This window comes from Cyphomyrmex costatus, unplaced genomic scaffold (assembly GCF_001594065.2).
Source record: "Cyphomyrmex costatus isolate MS0001 unplaced genomic scaffold, Ccosl1.0 scaffold70, whole genome shotgun sequence".
NCBI lineage: Eukaryota > Metazoa > Arthropoda > Insecta > Hymenoptera > Formicidae > Cyphomyrmex > Cyphomyrmex costatus.
The window spans coordinates 612,641-636,004 of NW_017280267.1; the positions used below are offsets into that span (position 1 = coordinate 612,641).

Below are 23,364 nucleotides of genomic sequence, written 5' to 3' on the forward strand. Positions count from 1 at the left end.
TGTGTGTGTGTGTGTGTGTGTGTGTGTGTGTGTGTGTGTGTGTAACAAACTAAAATAATATGTATTCTATATTATTATTATATATGAAATTAATAAAAAAAATACCAGTATGACTGTAGGATGTCGGTGCAATTGAACGAACATCCGATGCCGACTAATCTTAGACATAGGATGATCTGGATGATGCAAAACGGGCAAACGTTCATGCGAGGTAGCTGGTAGATGTTGCAATGTTTTCTCACAACGTCTCTGTGTTATCCAAAATCTAGCAAAACAACCAATTTTAATCCAAAGATGCTAAAATGAGTCAAGGGAATATTATAAAGTATTACAACAATTAATACCTCAATTCAGATATAAGTGTCGGAAGACGTGAATGATCCCCATTTAAAGCTATTGTTAATTCCGGAACAAGTGGTGCGTCATATTGAGGGACATGACATTGTAGCATACCAGTATGAGTGTCAACTGTAACCAACAGCAGCTCAGCACGTAAACATGGTTGTAATATAGGTACTGATAAAATAGCTGGAGATCCCGCTAAGGTACCTAAGATATTATTTAAATTAATATCTTTTCATTCTCAAATACAAAAAACAAGAGATAAAAAAATATTCTTAACTTACACTCAACGTCTTTCAGCATTGTTTGCAGCTCTTGTTTCAATTCGGACAAGCGACTTCGGGTTCGGATATAGATCGTGTGCACGAGTAAACATTCCATCGATAATTGATCCGACCTAATGGCTCTGTGCGCTATCTCGTTTTCCTGCATAACATATTATCATGTTATAATGTCATGTTTGAAAAATATAAGTATACTACTTTACCTTACTGCCTAATGATGGAATGTGCACAACTGCGAGAGGCCTCGCAGGATCGTGTTGATCTACTTGAACGGTTAATCTATATCCAAGTTCTGATCGTGGATCCTTTCTCGTTAATTCCCTAAAAAGACCTCATATGAATATAAATCTTATGCGTATATAAAAATTCTTTTTAAATACTTATATGTATCACTTATGTACAACATAAATAAAAAAAATAATTTTTCAAAAAATATGTTTCTATGTTCTTGATCATTAAAATTTTGTAATATATTAATTTAAAAATATAAACAATATGTAATATAAAGGTCAGTAAGCAAGCCAAAAGAAAATTAAAATTAAATTTGAATTCTTGAGAAAAAGGGCTACGAGTCCTTTTTCAGCTTGTAAAAAAGAAACACAACAAATGCAATTTTAACAATTCGAATAATTGGAACATTGAAATTATGCCGAATTGAAATTGTAATAATGTTTCATCAGATGGTGATGAACATATTGAAATGCTCTGTATCAACCCCTGCATGCAAAAATAAATTTCAGTCCCACACATTTTTAATGTTCCAATTCTTCGAAATGTTAAAATTGCATTCGTTGTTTTTTTTTATACAAGCTGAAGAAAGACCCATGGTCCGAAACGTTTATTATATTATATGATATACATCTCAAAAATTAAAATTTAAACTTTCTTTTGACTCGCTTACTGACCTTCATATTACATACTGCTTAATATAATACGAATTTAGTTCAAAAATACAGTTTTGATGTAATAATTGTAAAGGAATGAAATTATGTTACTTTAAAATGTTTCTTTCCATTTTTTCCACAAGTAAAGAATGACAATTTTTTAATTACGTTATTGTTGTAATGAGCGATATTATCATTCTTACCTCCAATAAGATATAGAAAGACATTTGCCAGGTGTGTATTCGTCTACATGAATATGATCGTCCAATCTGTCACGAATCAATCTTAACGTTTGAGAATACAAAACTTCTAATTGTAATGATTGACAAAAGTAATGTAGGATATGATACACCTCTGATAATGGGTTAATACTTTCAGCCAATCGCGATTGAACAACCTGTTATAGAAAATAATTAACATCTGTTAAACATCTGAAAATATAATTTATTAATTTAATTTTTTTGATAAACATACTTGATGTACATATCGAGTTTGCAAAGGATGTACCAATGCTTTTCCATCTCCAGTCTCTCTATCCGAGACCAAAATTTCTAATTCTAACAGTCTCCATGGAACTGTTGGTCCATCACCCATAACCGTAAGAGATACTGAAAACTCTTGATCGATAAGAAAAGTCACTCTTCCTGCCTCAATCTATATGTCAATAATAAATGAAACTTAAAATAATTACACATAACTCTTTTCTACTACAAAATAATTATAATGTATCTTTTAACGGAATTTTTATATTTCTGCATGTTTTATATATAATTACCTTCAAATTACGCATCTGTGGCAACAAGTTCCCAGTGACTAATCTATGTTGAATGACTTGATTCAATCTCTGCAACGTACTTCTCTTTTCTGTAGGAGTGATAGGATCTGGAGGCACTATTCTCTCCTATACAAACGCAATAATTTCTCAAATCAATTTTTTAATAATACACTATATAAATAATACACTAATAATATAATACACTATATAATTTTTTTTTGTGCATACTTACTCGAATACAAGCTGGTAATCTACCATATGTTCCAGTGGTAAGTACTTCTACAGCTGCAGGAATATGGAAATTTGGAAGTCTAGCGTGTACCAAAGTATCACGAGCCATCCTTGCCAGCATATCCGCGGTATCAACAAAAAGCAATGATTGCTTATCTAAAAACGCCATTATGTGCTGAAAAGAGCAAATTATTAGACTATATGTTTTAATTACGTGATTACAAAATGTGTAAAAATGTATATTGTACTGTAGATTTATCCACTTTAGATGCACTATTCGCCCATTTTACTAGTGCCAATAAACGGACATACAATTGCCTTGTTCGAGCAGAAAAATTATAAATTTCAATTTTGCGTTCCATATCCGTTTTACGAGGGAGCCTAAATAAAGAGATGCAGAATAGACCACAGTATCGGAAACTATTGAAGCATACCTGTCAATATTTTCTTATTTTGTACGTACAATTCAGCAAGAACAGTGAGCTCATGATATGTTCGTTGTATAATAAAATCTATAAGCATTCCTAAGGATATTGATCCACCACGATTGCCTTCTTGCGGTATGTTATTTGTGACAGGAGTTTGATGACCCTCTAAAGGTACTGGTGCCATTTTGATATTGTTTTTAACAGAAAGTATCTTAATGTGATGTATATATACTTATAGATGTTTCTTCTATAAATGACAAAAATTGTATTATTACAATATACATATAGATAAATAATATACATATAAACAACATACTTTACATTAAGTGTACATTTTAACCTTAAAAATTAATTTATTTAGTAGATATTTGGTTACAAAAATGTATGTTTATAATATTTTATATACAAAAGAAAACAAAATACAGAAAAAGATTTAATATCTCTGCACAAAATATAATTGTACAGTTTTATCATATATGAATATATATCATTCTATAGTAATAAAATAGACAAAACCTTTTGTAGAAATTATTGAGAGACATCTTGAGCATTGTCTATCAAAATATGCAATAGCATAATCAACTTTAACAATAAATACTTTATGTAAAACAGTTTTTAAGGAAATGCTGGAGCAACAGCTAAACTTGATCCAGATCAATAATACAGACTTTTTTCGAGTCTGCAATGAGCCGATAGTAGAAGTTGACTGCTGGTCAACTTTATCAATTTACTAATTTTAATCAATCTTGATTCACTAACTACACTCTACAGTCACTTCCAACTCGTCAACTACAGACTACTGACTTATTGTAGACTCGAATTACTCAAGGCAGAAAAGTTTTGATAGAACATATAAATATGCATATAGAAAATAGATTAAGGAGAGAATTTAGGGAAAAAAAAGAAAGGAAGCAGTGATTGGATGAGAAATTAGGAAGACAAGAAAAGCGAAAGAAAAGAAGAATAAGAATATGAATTAAAGAATTTAATGTAAATCGAGTTTCAAGTAGCTTTAAACCAATAAACTAACCAATAAAGATTATAATTATTACATTATCCTGTTATCTAATTTTTTTAAAATTCAGTTCATAGCATCTACTAGATCATCAGTACTTTAAATCAAGAGTACACAAACCAGTATTCAACTTTGTTCTAACGACGCCAAACAATACCCAGCATGATTTGAAAACTGTTGCGAATCAACACTTCTTTCGATTTTATAGTTTTTTAATCATAGTTTCGTAGCTATAACCTCGTATGTCTGTACATTTAATTACACCAAATTTGACACGAATATTCAATAGCTTATTCAAATATATCCATTTAATCACATTTAATGTGATTTAATGTAACTAAATTTGTATGATAGAAAATGGGAAAACGACCATACGGTCATATAAAATGAACAGTCAACATACACCATAGTTGACCATAGTGGAAGATGTCTATGAAGGTCGATAACGTGGTATATATTTTAGAGACCCTCTACACGTGCCCTCTAATAAGAGTCTGGTCACCTTCTTCCCGGTTTTTGATTGGTCCGACATTTATCATCCATTCCCGCAAATTTCTTTAAATCCAAATTTGTAAAAATTAATAAATTCGTAAAAATTAGAGTAGAAGAAATTACAATTTTTATTTTTATTATTATTTAACTTATGTTAACATTATTAAATATTTTCTATAATAACTTTTATGTAAAAAATGTTGTAAATGTAAAATAATATTAAAATAATAATAAAATACGTTGTAAAAAAAATATATAAACTTTATAAAAAATATTACAAGATTAAAAAACTTTAACAATTAAATTTAAATACAAATAATAAAATTAATACTTTAAAATTCTTAGCAAAAAATAAATAGCAATAGGGAATAAATAAAGTAGTATATTTATGCAGAAAAAAAAATTTATTTTATGTAATATATAACAGTCTTGTAGTTTATACTTTTGAGAATTACAAGACCACACAAGACTCAAATCACAATAATTCTTCTTCTTCTTTGAATATTAATGGCCCTATTGATGAGGTAAACTTGGCCGATCGTGCTAGGCAAGATCATAAAATCAAGAGAGTTGCGCTATTGTATATACTGTGCTTGTGTTTTATTATTTTGTAATAATTACATTAGATACAAAAACTCTGTTATCTTTTTAGTATGCTTATAAAAGTGTCACGTGGTAAGGAAATTTTTCCTATCATCTTCATTTTCTTTTTTCCTTCTGCTTGCTGCGCCAACAATTTTTTTCTTCTAGTAACATCACCACCGTACTAAAAAAAAAGAGTGAACACAAAATTAATGAAATAATCCCACATTTAAAAAGTTTTCTACTCTTGTTTTTTAAATGTATGGTATACAAAATATCTACTTACTAATTTCGCTGTTACATCTTTTTTATAGGGCTTCACAGTTTCTCTTGCAATCACTTTACTCCCTACTGCTGCTTGGATTGCTATTTCAAACAGTTGTCGAGGAATAGTTTCAACAAGCTTGACACATAATCTCTTGCCTATCAGAAATGCTTTTGTTTTATGTACAATTGCGCATAATTCTTCTACTAGTTTTCCATTTAATAAAATATTCAACTAAAATTTATATATCAAAATACATGTGCCATTAAAAAGTTCAACATTGCACAAGAATAATTTATAAATGATATCTAAAAATTACCTTCACTATATCTGCCACTTGATAGCCATAATCTTCGTAATCAAAACTAGCATAACCAGAACTTATGCTTTTCAAAGAATCATGAAAGTCAAGAATTACTTCGCTCAATGGCATCACATATTGCAGCATAAATCTATCACTGCCAATAGCCTTGTTTATTTTTTCTACGCCTCGTTTTTCCCAACAAAGTGATATGATTTCTTTCATGTATGTATCTATACATTTTAAAAAGCATTTAATCTATATTAAATAAAATAAAAATGAAAAAAGTTGCCAAATTTCGGATCAAAGTATCCAATAATATACTTAGTTTCCCTTTTCTAATATATCCTTAAATTTAATTCTAATTGAATTAAACTCTGTGAAATTATAAATACCTGGCGTAATGATAGTCGCAATAATCATTGGTTCATAAAATTCGGTGACAATTTGAGGATCTGGAAAATGTACTGGATTATTAAAGATCACTGTATCACTTTGATATTTTGTTATATTTTTAGTGCCAAAAATTTTTGCTTTGTAAGTCACTGCAGGTGATGTAACTATTGGCTGTGCCCCATATTCCTGTTCAAGACGTTGAATAAAGACTTCCATATGTAATAAACCTAAGAAGCCAATTCTCCATCCCCTTCCAAGTGCAGCACTGTAATATAATTCTTTTCATTATATTTTATTAACGTGTTCGAATATTATTCGCGTAATTTACAATCATTTACGACAGAATTTTATATTATCAACGACATTTATATTAGAAAATTATTTTCATACACATTATAAAGCTTACAAATGATATTATTTTTACCTTGACTCTAAAGTGGTACTTATAGCACTGTCATTTAGAGCAAGCTTGTCAATAGCTGCTTCTAAAGAGGGCAATTGTGACTGATCTATTGGATATACTCCTGCAAACATCATTGGCTTTGGTGGCTTGAATCTTTGTAAGGAATCAACAGACTGATGGCGCAGATGCAAAGTATCACCAATGTGAGCCTCTTTAGACTTCATATTGCACGAAATAGCGCCTACTTGTCCAGCAAATCTAGATTACATCAAATAGTACAAATTGAAAATTTCTATCACACACACATATATATATGTATATATATATGCTTACATTAAGTATATATACTTATATGTATATTTACTTATATTATATGTACAAATTAAAATTATTTATTATTATATATATAATTTAAAAAAATCAAACTAAAATTGCAATTTGGTTATTTTTGATTTCTGTTTTATTTTATTATCTAGAATTACTTTAAATTTTCTCCCATCTATCAATAAACATTCAGCATCTATTTTATTTAATTTAGAAAAAGTATAATCATTTTATATAATAAAATAAGAGTCATACTCACTCACATTGTCTTCACATTTTCTGTATAAGGTCTAAGAAGAAAAATATCTCGAACTTCATATGATTTTTTCATATATGTAGAACTAATTTGTTTGCCGACTGACAATGATCCGTCTTTCACATAAATTAAAGAAATCGTTCCTTTATACCTGTCATACCAACTATCAAATATCAGTGCTCGAAAGGGCTTATCTCTAGCTACCGTAGGTGGTGGAATTCTTTCAATTATAGCATCTAAAAGTTTATTGACACCAGTGCCTAGCTTGGCAGATATTTTGATAATGTCTATATTATCTAATTCAAGTAACATTTGTAACTGCTCTTTAACCTTCTCAGGATTAGCATTCTTCAAATCCACTTTATTAATTACTGGTATTATCACAAGATTGTTTTCTCGCGCCAAATAATAATTGGCTACTGTTTGTGCTTGAACACCATCATTAGCATCAACCAGTAGTATACACCCTTGACAAGGAGCCAGCGATCGATAAACCTCTGCTGAAAAGTCCACATGTCCTGGTGTGTCGATAAGATTCAGAAGATACCTTTTGCCTTGATATGAATAGAACAGCGACGCTGTCTGTGCTTTCACTGTAATCCCACGTTCTTTCTCCACTTGCAGATTATCCAAGACCTGCTTACCAGAATTTGCCTTTATAGCACCTGTTAATTCCAGCAATCTGTCCGCTAATGTACTTTTACCATGGTCAATGTGTGCAACTATACTAAAGTTACGAATAGCTTCAACTGGTACATTGTACTCTGTGTCGGTCGTCGCTTGTGTGGAGAAATATCTGCTTAACAAGTAAGTCCACTCTCTAAAATAAGATATAGAATTGACTGAACATTTCAATTAGTTAATTGAAGCTTTTTTATAACAAATCAAAGTTCTTATATTTATTACCTTTGAGGTGGTTTGGAAAGTCTCGTATTGCGAACGGCACGGATAATCTCGATGTACAATGAATTCAACATAACATTACGCATTTTTATATGTGTTATATTGAGTAAAATAAATTATAATAGTAGTTATACAGTTTAATTACTATATTTCAAAAATATAGGACGATTCCTTGTCACGCTCTAGTCTGAATGATTTGTAACATTTCCAGTAAATGTTAAGAAGATCATTTTCCACCTCAAATTTAAAAATAAATAATTTTTAAATAAAAATATACTGAATCACTCTATGTCACTCTGCTCTGTGATTCGAAATATTTTAAGTTAAAATTGAGAACTATTCAGATTAGGAAATCTGTCAGCACAAAATACTGCGAGCATGCGACATGGCACTCACATGCACTGCGGTTATATTTATGTATCTACTTTGTATAAAATCTAGAGATGGAAAATTATCGATAGTGGTTACTATCGATTATGCGATATTTTTTTAAATAAAATATCGATATATCGATAGTATTATCGGAAATTTTTAAATTATTTTGTAGAGGTAGGCTAAAACCTCTCTGCTAAAACCGCCAAAAACTTGAATAAATTCCATTGGATTTTATACGTTATCGATTTATGTATATATTTAATATATGTATTTATATCAATTGTATAATGAGGAAAAATAAAATCACTGATATGAGTATACAGAATTAATAGAAAAAATTATTGTCTTTGTTCTTTTCAACTGTATTATTTTTATTTTGGCTCCGTTGCCCGTTAAATTATATTAATTTTAAAAAAAATTATTTTTTAAAATAAATATATGACATATATATAAAATGTATATGAAATAAATATATCTCTATAATATATCTCTATATATATATCTCTCTCTATTTTTCGTTGAATACACAAATTAATAGCGTTTTCTCTTGGCTGCACCAGTGCAACACTCAGCTGAACTTTTGTACTAGTTCATCTTTCTTCCTTTTCGGAGAAGGGAAAAGGAAAAAAGATGAACTGGTGCAATCACCCTACACTGGTGCAGCCAAGAGAAAACTCTAAAGCGGGGAGCACAGACTTTTGCATAACGCATAAACCATATACATAAAGAATTTGATTGGTCCACTGACTCATGCATAAGAAAATGGACCAATGAAATTCCTTATGCACATGCTTTATGCGTTATGCAAAAGTCTGTGCTCCCCGCTTTAAGATTAGACTATCGAGGTTATCGATAGTCGCTATCGATAGTTTTCTATCTCTAATTTTGCATCTGAGTTCTGACAGGTTTTCTAACCTCTGAAGTTAATTGTGAAATTTAACTTGAAATATTTCGATTTACAAAACAGAGCGACATTTCTTTCTTGTCAAATCTTTATTTTTACGTGAAAACGCTTCGGTACGGAGTATTTTTATCAAACTATTTTGAGGGTCTTGATATTGTAACATTACCCTCTTCTTCAACGTTACGAACGTGTGTTCGAGGCTTCCCCTATTCCAATTTGACGTGCCTCTTTAGAGAATGAGTATGCACGACATGGAAATTTGCGGATTTCTCTACATTAAATCTACGGGGAAAAGATACGTCGCACAAAGGGTGAGGAAGAGGGCTTTAGCCCTGTCGAAGGTATGGAAACGCCTATGGTGCTCGGTGAAAATGTTGGGATCCGGTCTCGGCTTACAAGTGCAGTTTGATCAGAAACTCAGCTGTCACGACAATGCTTTGAAGCAAAACGAGAAGGACAGCTCAGTAGTGATACCACCGAGTGCTATTGTACATCGTATTCGATCCAGAACGAAGCAATTCGCGTTTAGTATATCATTGGCAGCGGATAGGAAGCCTCTATTATCATTGTCCGCTAATTCGGAAACTGAGACACAGCGTTGGATGGCAAATATCAGATACTTGTTGAAACCCAGAAGGCACTATTGCATTGAAAGATCGTACGATGTATCCATGGTTGATAACGCACATTCGAAGGCAGCAGGTTTAATTGGTTGGTATAATTATGATTTGGAGCTAGTCAATGGTATACCTAGTCTCAGTTTTACCAATGTAAGATTAACTTTATGAGTCAATTCTAGGCAGAATTGTAATGCATTGTCTACAATGGGCAATAGCAGTAATGGATTAAGGAGTAGGCGTAAGAATCGACTAATTATAGTTAATTATCCTCTTCATATTCGACTATGATTTGTTGATTTCTATGCTTACTTCTTAATCCACTACTGCTATTGCTCATTGTAGAATGGGCTTTAAAACTTCTCATAAAACTTGTAAAAATTTTATGACTAGTGTTCTAATTTTATGCATTTGTATCATAAGACGTACAAATGTTAGTAAATATTTATGAGTTTTTATAAATCTTATGGCTAGTAAGAAGCTGTCTATAAAGATATTGTATAAAAATATAAGCACTTAAAAGTTTTATAAATCTGACAAGAAAATGTTACAATTATGATTCTACTTAAAATTTAGATATTAATCTTAGTTAATTTATTCTTTAATTTTAAGAATTAGAAAAACATAAAGAATAAATTGAATTAAAATATTAAAGTTGATCTTATATTGGTGAAACCAGGCCAAAGAGTATTTTCCAATAAGAAACATTATAGCATAATCCAACACAATTTACATCCTTTTTTGTAATGATATACAAATATGAAATGATCACTTTTTTTTACACTGTTTCTTGCTGAGAATTACTAATATATAATTAAACCAAACATTTAACTTTTGATGAAACTAACTCATTGATAAAAAAGTTATGCAGCAAAGAACAATTAATTACATATACTTCTTTCTGTCATTATGTATGATCTTTTTTCTTCTAATTCTTCTAAATAACTAGTATTAATTGAAAAAAGAGAACTATATGTACATATCCTTCTTTTTTAAATTAACAAGGAAGAAAAAAAGGAAAATATATAAAAGTGGCTTTTGTCAGATATTTTCTCTGACAATATGTACTAACTTTACGTTTTTTCATAGGAAAAAATATTTACATGTTTCATCTAAATATATATGTTCTTGAAGCCATTTTTTTTATCTTTTCATTTTTTGACAGGTTTATATGGAGATCTGGTCGCCAACCAAATGGGAATTTTTATTAGAAATGTTCACACAGGCGAGATAACCAAAACTTTCAAATGGAAGGAATTCAGTCAATTCCATTTAATGACAGCAGGTCGTCCAGAAGATGTAAAACGTATTTGTGTAATACATACCAGCAAAGAGTTTTGCTGTGGCATTGGAGAACTCTATATATTCTGTCTTGACGCTAATAAATTGCTGCAAGACTTGGTAACACAGGGTCGTGGTCCAAAACACAGACAAAAATCTTTACATTCTGATGACGAGAATCTTGAAATGAAAAAACACAATGAAATCAATAGTCTTTCTTCACAGTTAAAGAGTGATACATCTTGTATACTCGATACAGATACTAATTGGTGTGTATCATTGTGCAAGATGATAACTAAAGTAGTCACAAAGTTTTATGTTTATCAAATTTAATAAATGTATAAAGAAATTCGGTCTAAATCGAGCAGTAATATTGATGCAGAATCAATTTTTGATTTTGATGCAGAATCTTTGATATTTAGATATATATTATACTATCTAGGCAGCAATTGATATTATTTTAATGACAAAATGATGTTTTGAATGTCAAGTTTGATGTCAAAATGGTGACAAATACCGTCAATTGTTGTCTGGGTAATGATTTAATAAACACACAAAACTTTGTGACCAAAATTTTTTGTCATTCTATATATAGGAAATTAAGTAAAAGTATTAAAGTATTTAAATTTGAAAAATATGTTAAAAACAGTTTAAGAACATCGATCAGCACTAAAGTTGTGGAAAATGCATACCATTCAGAACCTAATCTGATGTACGGTGAAAAATTTTATTCCTGTAACCAGAGAACATCCAATACTTCTATTGCTTCTGGAATTTATGAAGAAATTGTGGATGATATTTGTTCTCCAAAAATATCATTTACTTCCAATAAATATAAGGATACAGATAAAATTTCGTGCAATTTGCAAATGGAACCTCCAGCATTACCACCACGACAGAAGCATAGACCAGAATACGTAGAAGAAGATAGGTACGATTATAATATTTTGTTTAGTTCCAATTATCTCCTGAGAAAAATATGAAATATAAAATTAGAACAATGTAAAAATGTGATTCAATTTTTGTTAAAACAGGATGGATACAGAACGGTATTCTCATCAAGAAATTTCCGGTTCTTTTAAATCAAGGCTACAAAATACAAAATGTTTGCAAAGAATTACTCTTACAGATTATTCTAGTTACGTTCCGATGTCACCACAATTGAGAGACAATATGCGTAAGTCTGATGGTTCGGAAAATTCAAAAGAAAATGACTATGTAATTATGCGATAATATTATATGACATAAGTATGTGGGAGAATCAATATATACCTCAATTTTTTAGGATGATTTATTGATTCACCTATCATAATTGAAAAAAGGATTAAGAAAAAATCTAATAGATAGCAAAACGGTAGTAAATATGTAGATAGTAAATATATATAAAAAGCCGTCCAAAAGTACTATTAATTTTGTAAAAAAAATAAAAGCAAAACATATGAGAAAGCAAATGCATTTAATGCCAAACAAAAATTTGAGAATGGGGTTTTATAATCAGTGTCTTATAATTAATGCGCGAATAAAATGCTGTTTTTAAAAGTATAAAAAATTTAAATACTAGAGTTAAAAGGATTCTGCACTAATTTACGCATGTATATATAAATTAAATCTGAACAAATCTAAATAATCTCTAATTACTGATAGACTAATATCGCGATGTAAGTTTTGTTATACAATAATAAAATTAACAAATATTATATTGTAGTTGGAGTAGTGGCTTCTATTATAATTTATATTTATATTTTATTTTATACAATTTTTGATAAGTTTTTTTCACTATTTTTCATATACTATGTTTTTTTTTTTTTAAGGAAAATTAAAGAAGAACTTAAGTTTGATTTATTTTAATTATTCTCAAGTGTATTCCATTTTTTGGTGATAATATAAATGTTTCCTCATTGCGGACGTAAGGTATTTCCGTTTTCTCGCATGGTTCGACTTTATAGTTTCGTAGCATTTTTATAAGTCCCAGTTTAACTTGATAAATAGCAAATCGAGCACCTGAAAATAAAAGAAATTATCACATCTCATATCTTAGACAAGAAATGAGGACATTCTTAGGATAAAAGACGTCTTCAGGATATCTTTCGGACATCCCTCGGAGATCTGCTATGTAGAATAAATAAAATTAAAATTGCCAAATAAAAAATGTTTCGATTGAAAGCGTAAAGAAACAGAAGGTTATATATTTAAATTTAATTATTTCACTATACCAATGCAATTTCTTGGCCCACTACCGAAAGACAGGAAGAACATTGAGTGCCTATTCTGCATAGCCTCTTCATTAAATCTTTCTGGATTGAAGATATCTGGCTCAGGATAAACACGCGGATCATGTTGAAGCGCAAAAATAGGAATCCATATGTTTTGGCCTTTTGGTATGTTAGCTTTAACACTATTGAAAGTATAATTCGACATTGATTTTCTCATGAGAAACAGTACAGGTGGGTGTTTTCGTAAAATTTCTAAAATAAAAATAATATTAAACATTAAAAAGTTACGAAAATGCACGTATATGAATTAAAAAATCAGAGTTAGTTTTACTATAGTGATAAGATTATGTTATAATTGATATATAATGAATGCAATAAGTATTTGTTTGTAGATTTTTTATAAAAAAACTTTATTTAAAAATAAATATTAATTAGTAATATATTATCCAAGAATACATTTTTATGTCCTAATATAAAAAAAAACTCAATAATAACCAGCATATTCATGATCTTAGGAGCTAAATTTCTTGATTATACTTTTTGTGCGTTCAGTAATACAATTTTATATAGTTTTCGCTTATTAAAATAATACATTTCAATTATTGCACATCTTTTTAGGTAAAATATAATTTTAAGAAATGTACCTACATATACAGCACAGAAAGATTACAGAAACATTGCAGATATTTCAATAGAATTTTTATCTTAGCAATAAACTCGTTATATTTTTACTGTAGCAATAACGTAATTTAGCCGTTATTTTTATTGTTGCTTAGTTACTTTTTATATTTTTACTATAGCAATAACGTAATTTAGCCGTTATTTTTATTGTTGCTTTAGTTACTTTTTATTTTTACTAGCCTTTTCTTACGCGCGCTACGCGCGCGATTCAGAATTATTGGAGATACACAAACAAATCTGGAAAAGACCAAACTGGTTTGTTAATCCCCCTAAAATTACAACGTAGGTTCTTTCTTTACTTAATTTTTTAAAAAATTTAAGCATTTCTACATCCTTAAAATTTTTTTCCGGATTTATCTAATTTATGAGATTATTATTTGTTTTTTCCTTTTTTTCTGTTAGTTTTAATTAACTGTCTTCATTTTAAATTATTGATTTTCGTATTTTTTTTATTTTTTTATTTTTCCCCGCTTCTTGAAATAGTCATGAAAATGATGATTTTCGTCTTTTTTCAATCTTATTAAGTTGTTCTTCGTTTTTTTTGATATTATTCATTCGTATTTCTTCGAAAAAATCATTAATTTAGTAAAATGAATTCTCAACAATCGATACGAACTCGAAAAATAATCACTTGGGGGATGTTATAATCTTTTTTTGAGTATAACTTTTTTTTGGAGGGTGGACAAATGAAAATAACGGGTGGACAAACGTGGACAAACAGTGGACAAACGAATGTAATAATGATATTACCAATATTCGCATTTACAGATTCCAACTTTACAGAGCTGCTTTGTGAAGTTGGCACCCCTAAATGCGAATATTGTTAAAATCATTATTGCATTCGTTTGTCCACTGTTTGTCCACGTTTGTCCACCCATTATTTTCGTTTGTCCACCCTATGTTTATTATATTTTTCGTAATAGTGTAAAATTACCACTTGGGGGTGTTACAATTTTTTTTTGTGCATAACTTTTTTTTGGAGGGTGGACAAATGAAAATAACGGTTGGACAAACGTGGACAAACGAATGTAATAATGATATTTCCAATATTTGCATTTACAGATTCCAACTTTACAGAGCTGCTTTGTGAAGTTGGCACCCCTAAATGCGAATATTGGTAAAATCATTATTGCATTCGTTTGTCCACTGTTTGTCCACGTTTGTCCACCCGTTATTTTCGTTTGTCCACCCTATGTTTATTATATTTTTCGTAATAGTGTAAAATAATCACTTGGGGATAACCTACTTTATATATTCGCGCGTACACTTTACAAGATATTTTTGAAACTTGTATTTTCGAAACATTTGTGTGTATGTAAATAATCTATTGTTTTATTAAACTAAATTGTTTTGGATATCGTAGCCCTTCTTATTGTCATTACACACAAATATTATTATTTTTTATTAGTTAGAAGTATTTTATTTAAATAGAAATTTAAACATTTAAGTATATTTATATATTAATAAAAGTACGGTAATAGAGTAACTTGTATTTTTTTTATAAAATAACATTTCCAATCCTAATTGTATATAGTATGTCATATCTTTATTCTTCGATTCGATTAACTTATTATATTTCCGAACATCGTACCTTTGAAAACCTTATCCAAGTAATTCATTTTTTTGATGTTGTCATATGTTAAATTGTCACCATGTTTCGTATATTCCTCGTTAATTTCTTCACGTAGCCTTTCTTGTATTTTCGGATTTAGAGCCAACTCGTAAAGCGTATTAGCCATCGCTGTTGATGAGGTTTCATAACCAGCAGCAAAAAACACGAATGCTTGAGCAACTATCAGAGTGTCGGTAAAATCTGTGAAATATGAATTACCCCCTTTACCTGTTTATAAATAATTCTTTATGAAGTATTGGAAATTCCATTAATTTTATTCATTATTTTCAACTTTAAAAACTATCTCACAGTACGCTCATTTTCTCTTATATTTTTCAATTTTTTTTAGTTTTTTTCAAACAAATTATACTAATTTATAAAGAAATGTTTAAAAAAAAAAAAATTAAATATTAAATATTTAAGAAATATTTTTCAAATTTAAATTGATCAGTTATCTGAGTACATCTTTCAGTATTAAATTAGATATCTGGATCTTCTTTATTGTAATTACAGAATTATATTTTAAAGTTATGTTATAACATTACAAGAATTTATAATAATTAATCATCATATTATTCATAATATAAAATTTAATATTTTGCTTAATAGAATTGTAGTGATTTCTTGGATTACACGGTTGGATGCGCAAATTTATATACTATAATTGCCTAAATGAAGGTAGACAATATTTACCAATATCACCCGTCTTATCCGAATACTTTTTCAAGTCGCGCAATATATCAATGAAATCATGTCTGATGATATTGTTCTCTTCTCTGTAATTCATACTATCAATGACAAGACGCATGAAGAAGTTGGTGATTTCCGTGTCCGGCAAGATGTGACCAAGAATGTCGTATAACCACGGAGAAAAAATTTTGATTTTTTTTCGTAAGAGTTCTGACCAAGACGGATGGAATATATCTCTTCCTATCCTGCGAAATTCGCTATTCTCGTTTGATAGAGCATTCATCTCGATACCGAAAGCGCAGCTACCGATAACATCGGTCGTGTATTTCGCCATTATTTCAAGACACTCTATAGCCTCGTTTTTGTTTACCAATTTTTCTACGTACTCTACAAGATGGTCAGAGCATTCTGATATCAAAGAAAACATTTCCTTCAGTTTATGGGATGTAAAAATTGGTGACAGTTTCGTCCTTACGGGTCGCCATCTCTTTGGTTCTAAATTGAAAAGATGTTGCGACAGCGGCTCGGCCTGCAATATAACGAAAAAAATTATAATCCATTAAAGTAGCTCAAAATTAGGTTCTATCAAGTTACAGAAACTCATTTGAGACTTTCTGAAACAAACATCGCGATTTTTAATAAGTTTCATCAATGGAAGAGTATAAAGAGGTTGCTTCTTTACTTAAAAAGCTTCACAATTATCAAACGTGATTCTCGAGTTATTATGTGAATGAATTGTGTAAGTAAACATTGTCTTAAAGCCATAACAAAAATTGAAATAGTAAAATGTAAACGAAATGTGGCCAATCACAGTAGAGACTAAAAATTATGTAATAGTAACAAATTCAGCATATTGATTTCTTTACTGCTTAAGTTTTTTTTATGTATTATGATCCTTATTAATATCATAAAGAATAAACTAATTTGATTTCATAAAAAATTGTCACAATTAAAAAAGAGTGTAGTTTTAAGGGTTATATGAAATGAAAATGATTAATGATGATATTTGATCATGTTAAGAATACGTCCTCTTTGCTGATATTATTTAATAATTATTAATACTTTTCTATCAAGTTGAAAAATAGTTTTCACCCTTTTCTAGGAAATTTAATCTTTTAATAAAGAGGATTTATTAGGACCACATAATGTGAGTACAATAAATATTAAGAAGCAATACCTATACCGACTTATTCATTTCCATCAATGTATATTAATTTTAATCTACATTGAAAACAAGTATAAATCTTTTAACTTGTATTATTTTGGAAGTAAGAGCAATCTATTAAAATTTTTCCAAAAAGCGTGTGAAATTATTTAGACTTCGAATAAAATAACTAAAGTGTTCACACCTTCTCGTGAGTGGTGAATCCTCTGTCGGCGAACGTAGGAAAATCTTTGATAAAAATATCCTTAATTAAATCTGGGTCTTTTACGACAAGAATGGGTGTCCTTACAGTGAATATTCCAATTAGTGGTTCGTTTTTGTAGTCATTGCACAATTTCATTAAATAACTACCCAATGTTATTCTTCCGAGCAGAACATCTTTTAAATTGCCAAATCCCGGTATTGGCCGTGGACCACGAATGCCACATGATTTCCAAAAGTAAAAGGTCGACGTGAAAAAATGATAAAGAACACAAATTACGATGGCAATGCCGCATAGAATTTCAAAAATTTCCATTATTCTCTAATCATCGATTGATTATCACAATGAACAATCTTTATTGAAAAAAAAAGAATAACTAAGCTTTTGTAAAGATAATGTTACATCAAATGTTTTAAATACATAAAAAATTTAAATGCGTAAATTTCGAACACTCTGAAGATCTAAATTATCACAAATAATAGAGGAAATAAAATAAAAAAAAATTTATGTTTGTTTGAACTTTATTTCTTGTAACTCACATCATTTTTAGTGCGCGCTTCAAAAATTTAATTTGTGTAAGAAAAGTGAGAAAATGTCTGAATATCAAATATAATCAATACATAAGTATAATCCTAGTATGTTTTGTATCTCTGTGTGATTACATCAAGTAATTATAAACTTTTATCCGAGGAAACAGTTATAAATATCATTGTTATTTTAGCAACGGAAACAATGTACTACGTTAAAAATGTACTATACTATCGGTTTTTGTATTTTATGTTAATATACATATAGCATAAATACATACATAGCTAATTAAAAATTTTAAAAACTTGATAATATTCGGTGCTTATGTGAAAAGTTGTTACACTCAATTTGCTGATTAGATAAGTTTTGTTTTCATTTGCAAGGTAATAACGAGCAAATGAGAGTATACTTGTTTCTACGTGGTCATTTTTTAAATCTTAGACTGATTTAACGAACGTTTCGGCTCAATTCAAGCCATTTTATCAACGAAACTTATTTGTATATACTATATAATAATAAATTTAATATAATAATAAAATCTTATTTTATTTTAACAAGAAATAAGTTCTTATAATAAATTTAAAATTTAACGTCCTAATTAAAATTAAAAAAAATTGCTTTACACTATCCTAGCTGCATACAAAATTATTACATTTAATATAATGGGTAAATAGATAACTTTAACGTTATTCATTTTGCACAAACATAAAAAAACACGATATTTAAGATAAGATATTTAATATAATTTAATTTAATTTTAGATAGATTTTACTTTATTTTATTCTATTTTTCCATTTTATTTTATTTTTATTTTATTAATTTTTAAGTATGTATTTATTTATTTATATGAGAAGTTCGAATAAAATTTGTACCGTACGAGATAATGCATAGCAAGGTCGAATGGTTTTATGACATGTTACGCTCCTCCATACTCTGGCTGCGTGCAATCTGATTGATTAACTTTAATCGTTAATAACTCGATTTTTTTTTAAATAAATAAAACCTTTTTAAATAATGGTTTGAGCCAAAAGTGACACAAGAACTTTTAATTCATAATTTTATCCTCTTTTACTCCCTGAAATATTAATTAATAGTTCTGGGACACTCTGTGTATGTGCGCGCGCCCGTGTGTGTGCGCGCGCGAATGTGTGTGTGTGTAAAAATTAAAGTTTATATTTTAAAATAGTTATATTAATTTTTAATGTATACCAAGAATTCTAATTTAAAATAATATTGAGTAATCTATTCGAAATATTATAAATTGAATAATATTTTACGACATTTTATATTTTACATCATCGGTGTACTCTAATTTTTATTTCCATTATTTATAAAGAAACAAAATCCGATCGGCACAACCGATTCCAGTGAGGACTGGAGATGAACCTTATAAAGGTATATACAATTAATTTCCAAAAATTAGGGAAAATTAGCACAGTTATTATAATCTTATCATTGACAAATTTTCTCTTTATTATATATGCTTTCTGTAGACAGTTAGAAAAGAGTTTAAGTTAAGTTCTATCAATTTTAATAATTTTTAAGTGCAATCCGTCTTTTGGTGCTAATAAAAATGCCTTAGGATCATTTATGTAAGATATTGGAGTTTTCTCGCAAATTTCGATTTTATAGTTTCGTAGTATTTTTATAAGCCCAATTTTACTCTGATAAACAGCAAACTGAGTACCTGAAAATATAAAATAGAAAATATAAAAAATTGCATAGAGTTTTGACTACATTAAATGATTACGATCATTTGTTTACTAAAATTATTTTTTATCGTGGAAAGAAATAAAAAATGATATTTGAATTATATAGTTAAATGAAAATTTAATTTATAACATCTAAATTTTCATTTTACCAATGCAATTTCTTGGTCCATCACCGAAAGGTAAATAAGACATTGGATGCCTGCTTTGTACAGCTTTATCACTAAACCTTTCTGGATCGAAGACATCTGGCTTTGGATAAAATTTCGGATCTCTATGAATCGCATAAATAGGAATCCATATCTTTTGGTCTTTTGGTATACTAACTCCGATACTATCAAAGGTATAACTCGATGTTGATCGTCTCATAAGACATGTCAGTGGCGAATATTTTCGTAACGTTTCTGTATACATTTAGAATAGTTAATTACTAAAAATATTTTTTATCGTGGAAATAAATGAAAAGTGACATTTAAATTATATAGTTAAATGAAAATTTAATTTACGAAAATGCACTTTTGCGTACAGTAAAGAACTACAATAATTAAAGTTTATTAACGATGAGATCAAATTACAAATTATAAAGAAAAACAATAAGTTACTTCTTATTTAATTTTCCTTTTTAACTACATACCTTTAAAAACTTTATCTAAATAATTCATTTTTTTAATATTTTCATATGTCAAATCTCCATCATGTTTTGCATAAATTTCATCAATTTCTTTACGTAAACTGTCTTGTATTTTCTCATTTAATGCTAACTCGTAGAGTGCGTTACTAATAGCCGATGAAGAAGTTTCATAGCCAGCAACAAAAAATACGAATGCTTGAGAAGCTATTAAACTATCTGTCAAATCTAAAATATTATATTTTTTCTATATTATGAATATATATATAATCTATTTTTCGATCGGATTATTTAAGCATTTAATAAATTATATGATATTAGAAGGATCCAAGATCCAGCTTGACCGGCACGTTCTCATCAGTATTTAGTTTGAAATATTTTAGATAAAATATTTATCCTTTAGAAAATATTTAGATACTTAGACAATTTTGCTATAGCAACAAAAAGCAATATTTAAAATATATACCAAAAAATATATAAAAATATATACCAATATCGCTCAATTTATTTGGATGCTTTTTTAATTCACGCAATATGTCGACGAAATCGTTTCTAGTAATATTATTCACTTCTCTGTGATTCATATTCTCCATAATAACACGTAAGAAGAATTTGCTGATTTTCGTTTGTGGTAAGATACAACCAAATATATTGTAAAGTTGCGGAAAAGATTCTCTGATTCTGTATCGTAACATATTCATCACAGACGGATTGAACGTTTCCTTTCCCATTCTGTGAAATTTGCTGCCATTGTTTGACAATGCATTCATCTCGATACCGAAGACGCAGTTACCAATAACGTCCGTCGTATATTTGGCCGTTAATTCGCGGCAGTCTACCGGTTCGCCTATGCTCGCTACTTCTTCCAAATATTGGACAAAGTGATCGGCACACTCTGATATATAGGAGAACATCCCTTTTAGTTTAGCGGATGTAAAGACAGGTGACAGTTTCATTCTTAACGATCGCCATCTCTTTGGTTCCAAAAAGAAAAGATTTTGCGACAATGGATCGATCTGCAATATAATGATAAAAAAAAGGTAGAAGAAAATTTAAGATGGGAGCTTCCTTCAATGATCTTGACCTTGACGTATATTGTCAAGATCATGATCTTGCAAAAGTTTTAACCGTCGGTCGTTACTTATATCAAAAAGTTATTCATAAAATAAGTTCCAATATTACTCCCTGCTTAGGGACATAACAATTTCTCATGTGAGTAGACCTCACTTCGCGTGAAAAATCGAACACCCTTAGGCAGGGGGAAGATGAATTGGACCTCGCTTCGAATGAAGTCGTTTCGAAATCCCAAATTTTCTACTTTAAAAATAAATTCTCCTCTTTAAAAGGAGAATTTTTGTTTTTAAAACAAAGAATTCGTTTTAATGAAAGTAGAGAATTTGTGCTTAATTTAAATATTATTATTTTGCACTAAAACCACTGTGTTTTTCAAAATTATTATTCTTACTTTTTCGTGACAGGAAAGTCCTCTATCAGCGAAATTGGAGAAATTTTTGATAAGAATGTCCTTAATTAAATCTAGATTTTTTACAATAAGAATGGGTGTTCTTCTGGCGAATATCCCAATCAATGGATCATCTTTGTAGTCATTATATACTTGTATTATAAAATCACTGGGTATCTTCATAAATATAATATTGCTAATATTACCGAATCCCGGTATAGGTCGTGGACCAGGAACGCCACGTGATTTCCAAAAGTTAAAAGTTGACTTAAAGAAATAATAAAAAGCAAAAATTATGGTGGCGATACCGCATAATATTTCGTAAAATTCCATTGTTCTGCAAACATCAATCGATTATCATATATAATGTCTCTATTTAAAAAAAAAGAAAACAATATTGTAATAAATCAATTTTGTAAAATTATTAAGTATTATAAAATTCAAACAAAATGGTATTCTTTGTTATCTGTAATCTGTATCTATCTAACCAGATGTATAAAAAATACATGTTCAAAAAATTTATGTATAAAAAAATATGTATAAAAAAGCAATAAAATAATAATGACATCACTATAGCAATAGAGAAAACGAGATAAAAGTTTGTTCGAAACTTTGCACCTTGTAACTTATACGTTATTTTATCGCTGGTGATTTATAACTCACTTAAGAAAAGTGAAGGAGAACATCATTCAAATATGAATACCTAATATAATTCTTTCTATTTTAATATTCGCATTTATAACTGAGAAAATAGTTCTAAATATAATTTTCGTTTTAACAACAAAAGAACTGTCCACAATTCACTACGCTATCGCCTTTTATATGTTATGCTAATGTATACATGCAGTAAATAATAATTTAAAAAATTTGAATAGATAGCTATTCAAATGAAAATTGAATAGATATATAGCTATTAATGTCATTTAATATGTAAAAAAAAACGAAAATGACAAAACAAATATAAAGATTTATGTGTAGAAAATAAGAGCAACTATAAAAAAAATTAAACTAAAAAATAATTTAATACATGATAAGAACAAAAAACGTAATAATAAATATAATGTTAAGTATATAAAAATTGTTAGAAATAATATTTTTACATGTATCATAAAAATTTTATAAAATATAAAATATTAGATCTTATATATAAAAAGTACACAATACTTGTCATAAATTCAAAAATGTTTATGACTTTTTAATACAAAGGCATTAAATCTTAGCGAAAATATTATATAGGCACAATACTGGGTTATCAAGGATTATAATAAAAATATTAAAAAATCACAAATATTTAGTTCAATTTACATTTTATTTTATATTTTACATTTTATCATTACATTCTATGTGTTGTAAAGTTATAAACTAAAGATAATAAATCAAAACTAATCATCAACATGATGTATGAAGAATATTCTA

At 28.9% G+C, this 23,364-nt stretch overlaps 4 protein-coding genes across 5 annotated transcripts in view; 1 reads left to right on the top strand and 3 right to left on the bottom strand.

Moving 5' to 3' along the window:
- The window catches only part of MED14 (mediator complex subunit 14), a 10,921-nt gene extending 7,765 nt beyond the window's left edge, over nucleotides 1–3,156 (bottom strand). Inside the window, exons 1-10 of the mRNA XM_018548062.1 lie at nucleotides 2,980–3,156; nucleotides 2,765–2,897; nucleotides 2,518–2,691; nucleotides 2,286–2,411; nucleotides 1,985–2,164; nucleotides 1,714–1,907; nucleotides 830–947; nucleotides 627–768; nucleotides 345–549; nucleotides 106–265 (exon numbers count right to left, since the gene is read on the bottom strand). Coding sequence (XP_018403564.1) covers nucleotides 106–265; nucleotides 345–549; nucleotides 627–768; nucleotides 830–947; nucleotides 1,714–1,907; nucleotides 1,985–2,164; nucleotides 2,286–2,411; nucleotides 2,518–2,691; nucleotides 2,765–2,897; nucleotides 2,980–3,128 — 1,581 coding nt within the window. The 5' untranslated portion in view covers nucleotides 3,129–3,156. The remainder of the gene's footprint in view (nucleotides 1–105; nucleotides 266–344; nucleotides 550–626; nucleotides 769–829; nucleotides 948–1,713; nucleotides 1,908–1,984; nucleotides 2,165–2,285; nucleotides 2,412–2,517; nucleotides 2,692–2,764; nucleotides 2,898–2,979) is intronic.
- A 1,811-nt stretch (nucleotides 3,157–4,967) lies between these two features.
- waw (Translation factor waclaw) lies at nucleotides 4,968–8,176 on the bottom strand. Of its 2 annotated transcripts, none has more exons than XM_018548148.1 (7): nucleotides 7,885–8,176; nucleotides 6,986–7,774; nucleotides 6,420–6,656; nucleotides 5,995–6,260; nucleotides 5,618–5,832; nucleotides 5,320–5,532; nucleotides 4,968–5,217 (listed from the first exon to the last, which is right to left on the bottom strand). In XM_018548148.1, the coding sequence occupies exons 1-7, from the start codon at nucleotides 7,965–7,967 to the stop codon at nucleotides 5,092–5,094; spliced, it is 1,929 nt and encodes a 642-aa protein (XP_018403650.1). In that variant the 5' UTR covers nucleotides 7,968–8,176; the 3' UTR covers nucleotides 4,968–5,091. The 2 variants fall into 2 exon arrangements, with proteins under 2 accessions (XP_018403650.1, XP_018403649.1); XM_018548147.1 differs by having other exon boundaries at nucleotides 6,986–7,798.
- A 1,226-nt stretch (nucleotides 8,177–9,402) lies between these two features.
- On the top strand, nucleotides 9,403–12,400 carry LOC108780474 (uncharacterized). Its single transcript, XM_018548196.1, has 4 exons — nucleotides 9,403–9,871; nucleotides 10,943–11,327; nucleotides 11,708–11,989; nucleotides 12,093–12,400. Exons 1-4 carry the CDS (start codon nucleotides 9,403–9,405, stop codon nucleotides 12,289–12,291), a joined length of 1,335 nt encoding a protein of 444 aa, XP_018403698.1. The 3' UTR covers nucleotides 12,292–12,400.
- Nucleotides 12,401–12,752: 352 nt separating this feature from the next.
- Nucleotides 12,753–22,281, bottom strand: LOC108780357 (uncharacterized). The gene is made up of 11 exons (XM_018548035.1): nucleotides 21,952–22,281; nucleotides 20,977–21,502; nucleotides 20,493–20,714; nucleotides 20,011–20,262; nucleotides 19,670–19,836; nucleotides 17,604–17,942; nucleotides 16,258–16,783; nucleotides 15,544–15,765; nucleotides 13,272–13,523; nucleotides 12,895–13,059; nucleotides 12,753–12,778 (listed from the first exon to the last, which is right to left on the bottom strand). The coding sequence occupies exons 1-11, from the start codon at nucleotides 22,279–22,281 to the stop codon at nucleotides 12,753–12,755; spliced, it is 3,027 nt and encodes a 1,008-aa protein (XP_018403537.1).
- Between the last annotated feature and the right edge of the window lie 1,083 nt (nucleotides 22,282–23,364).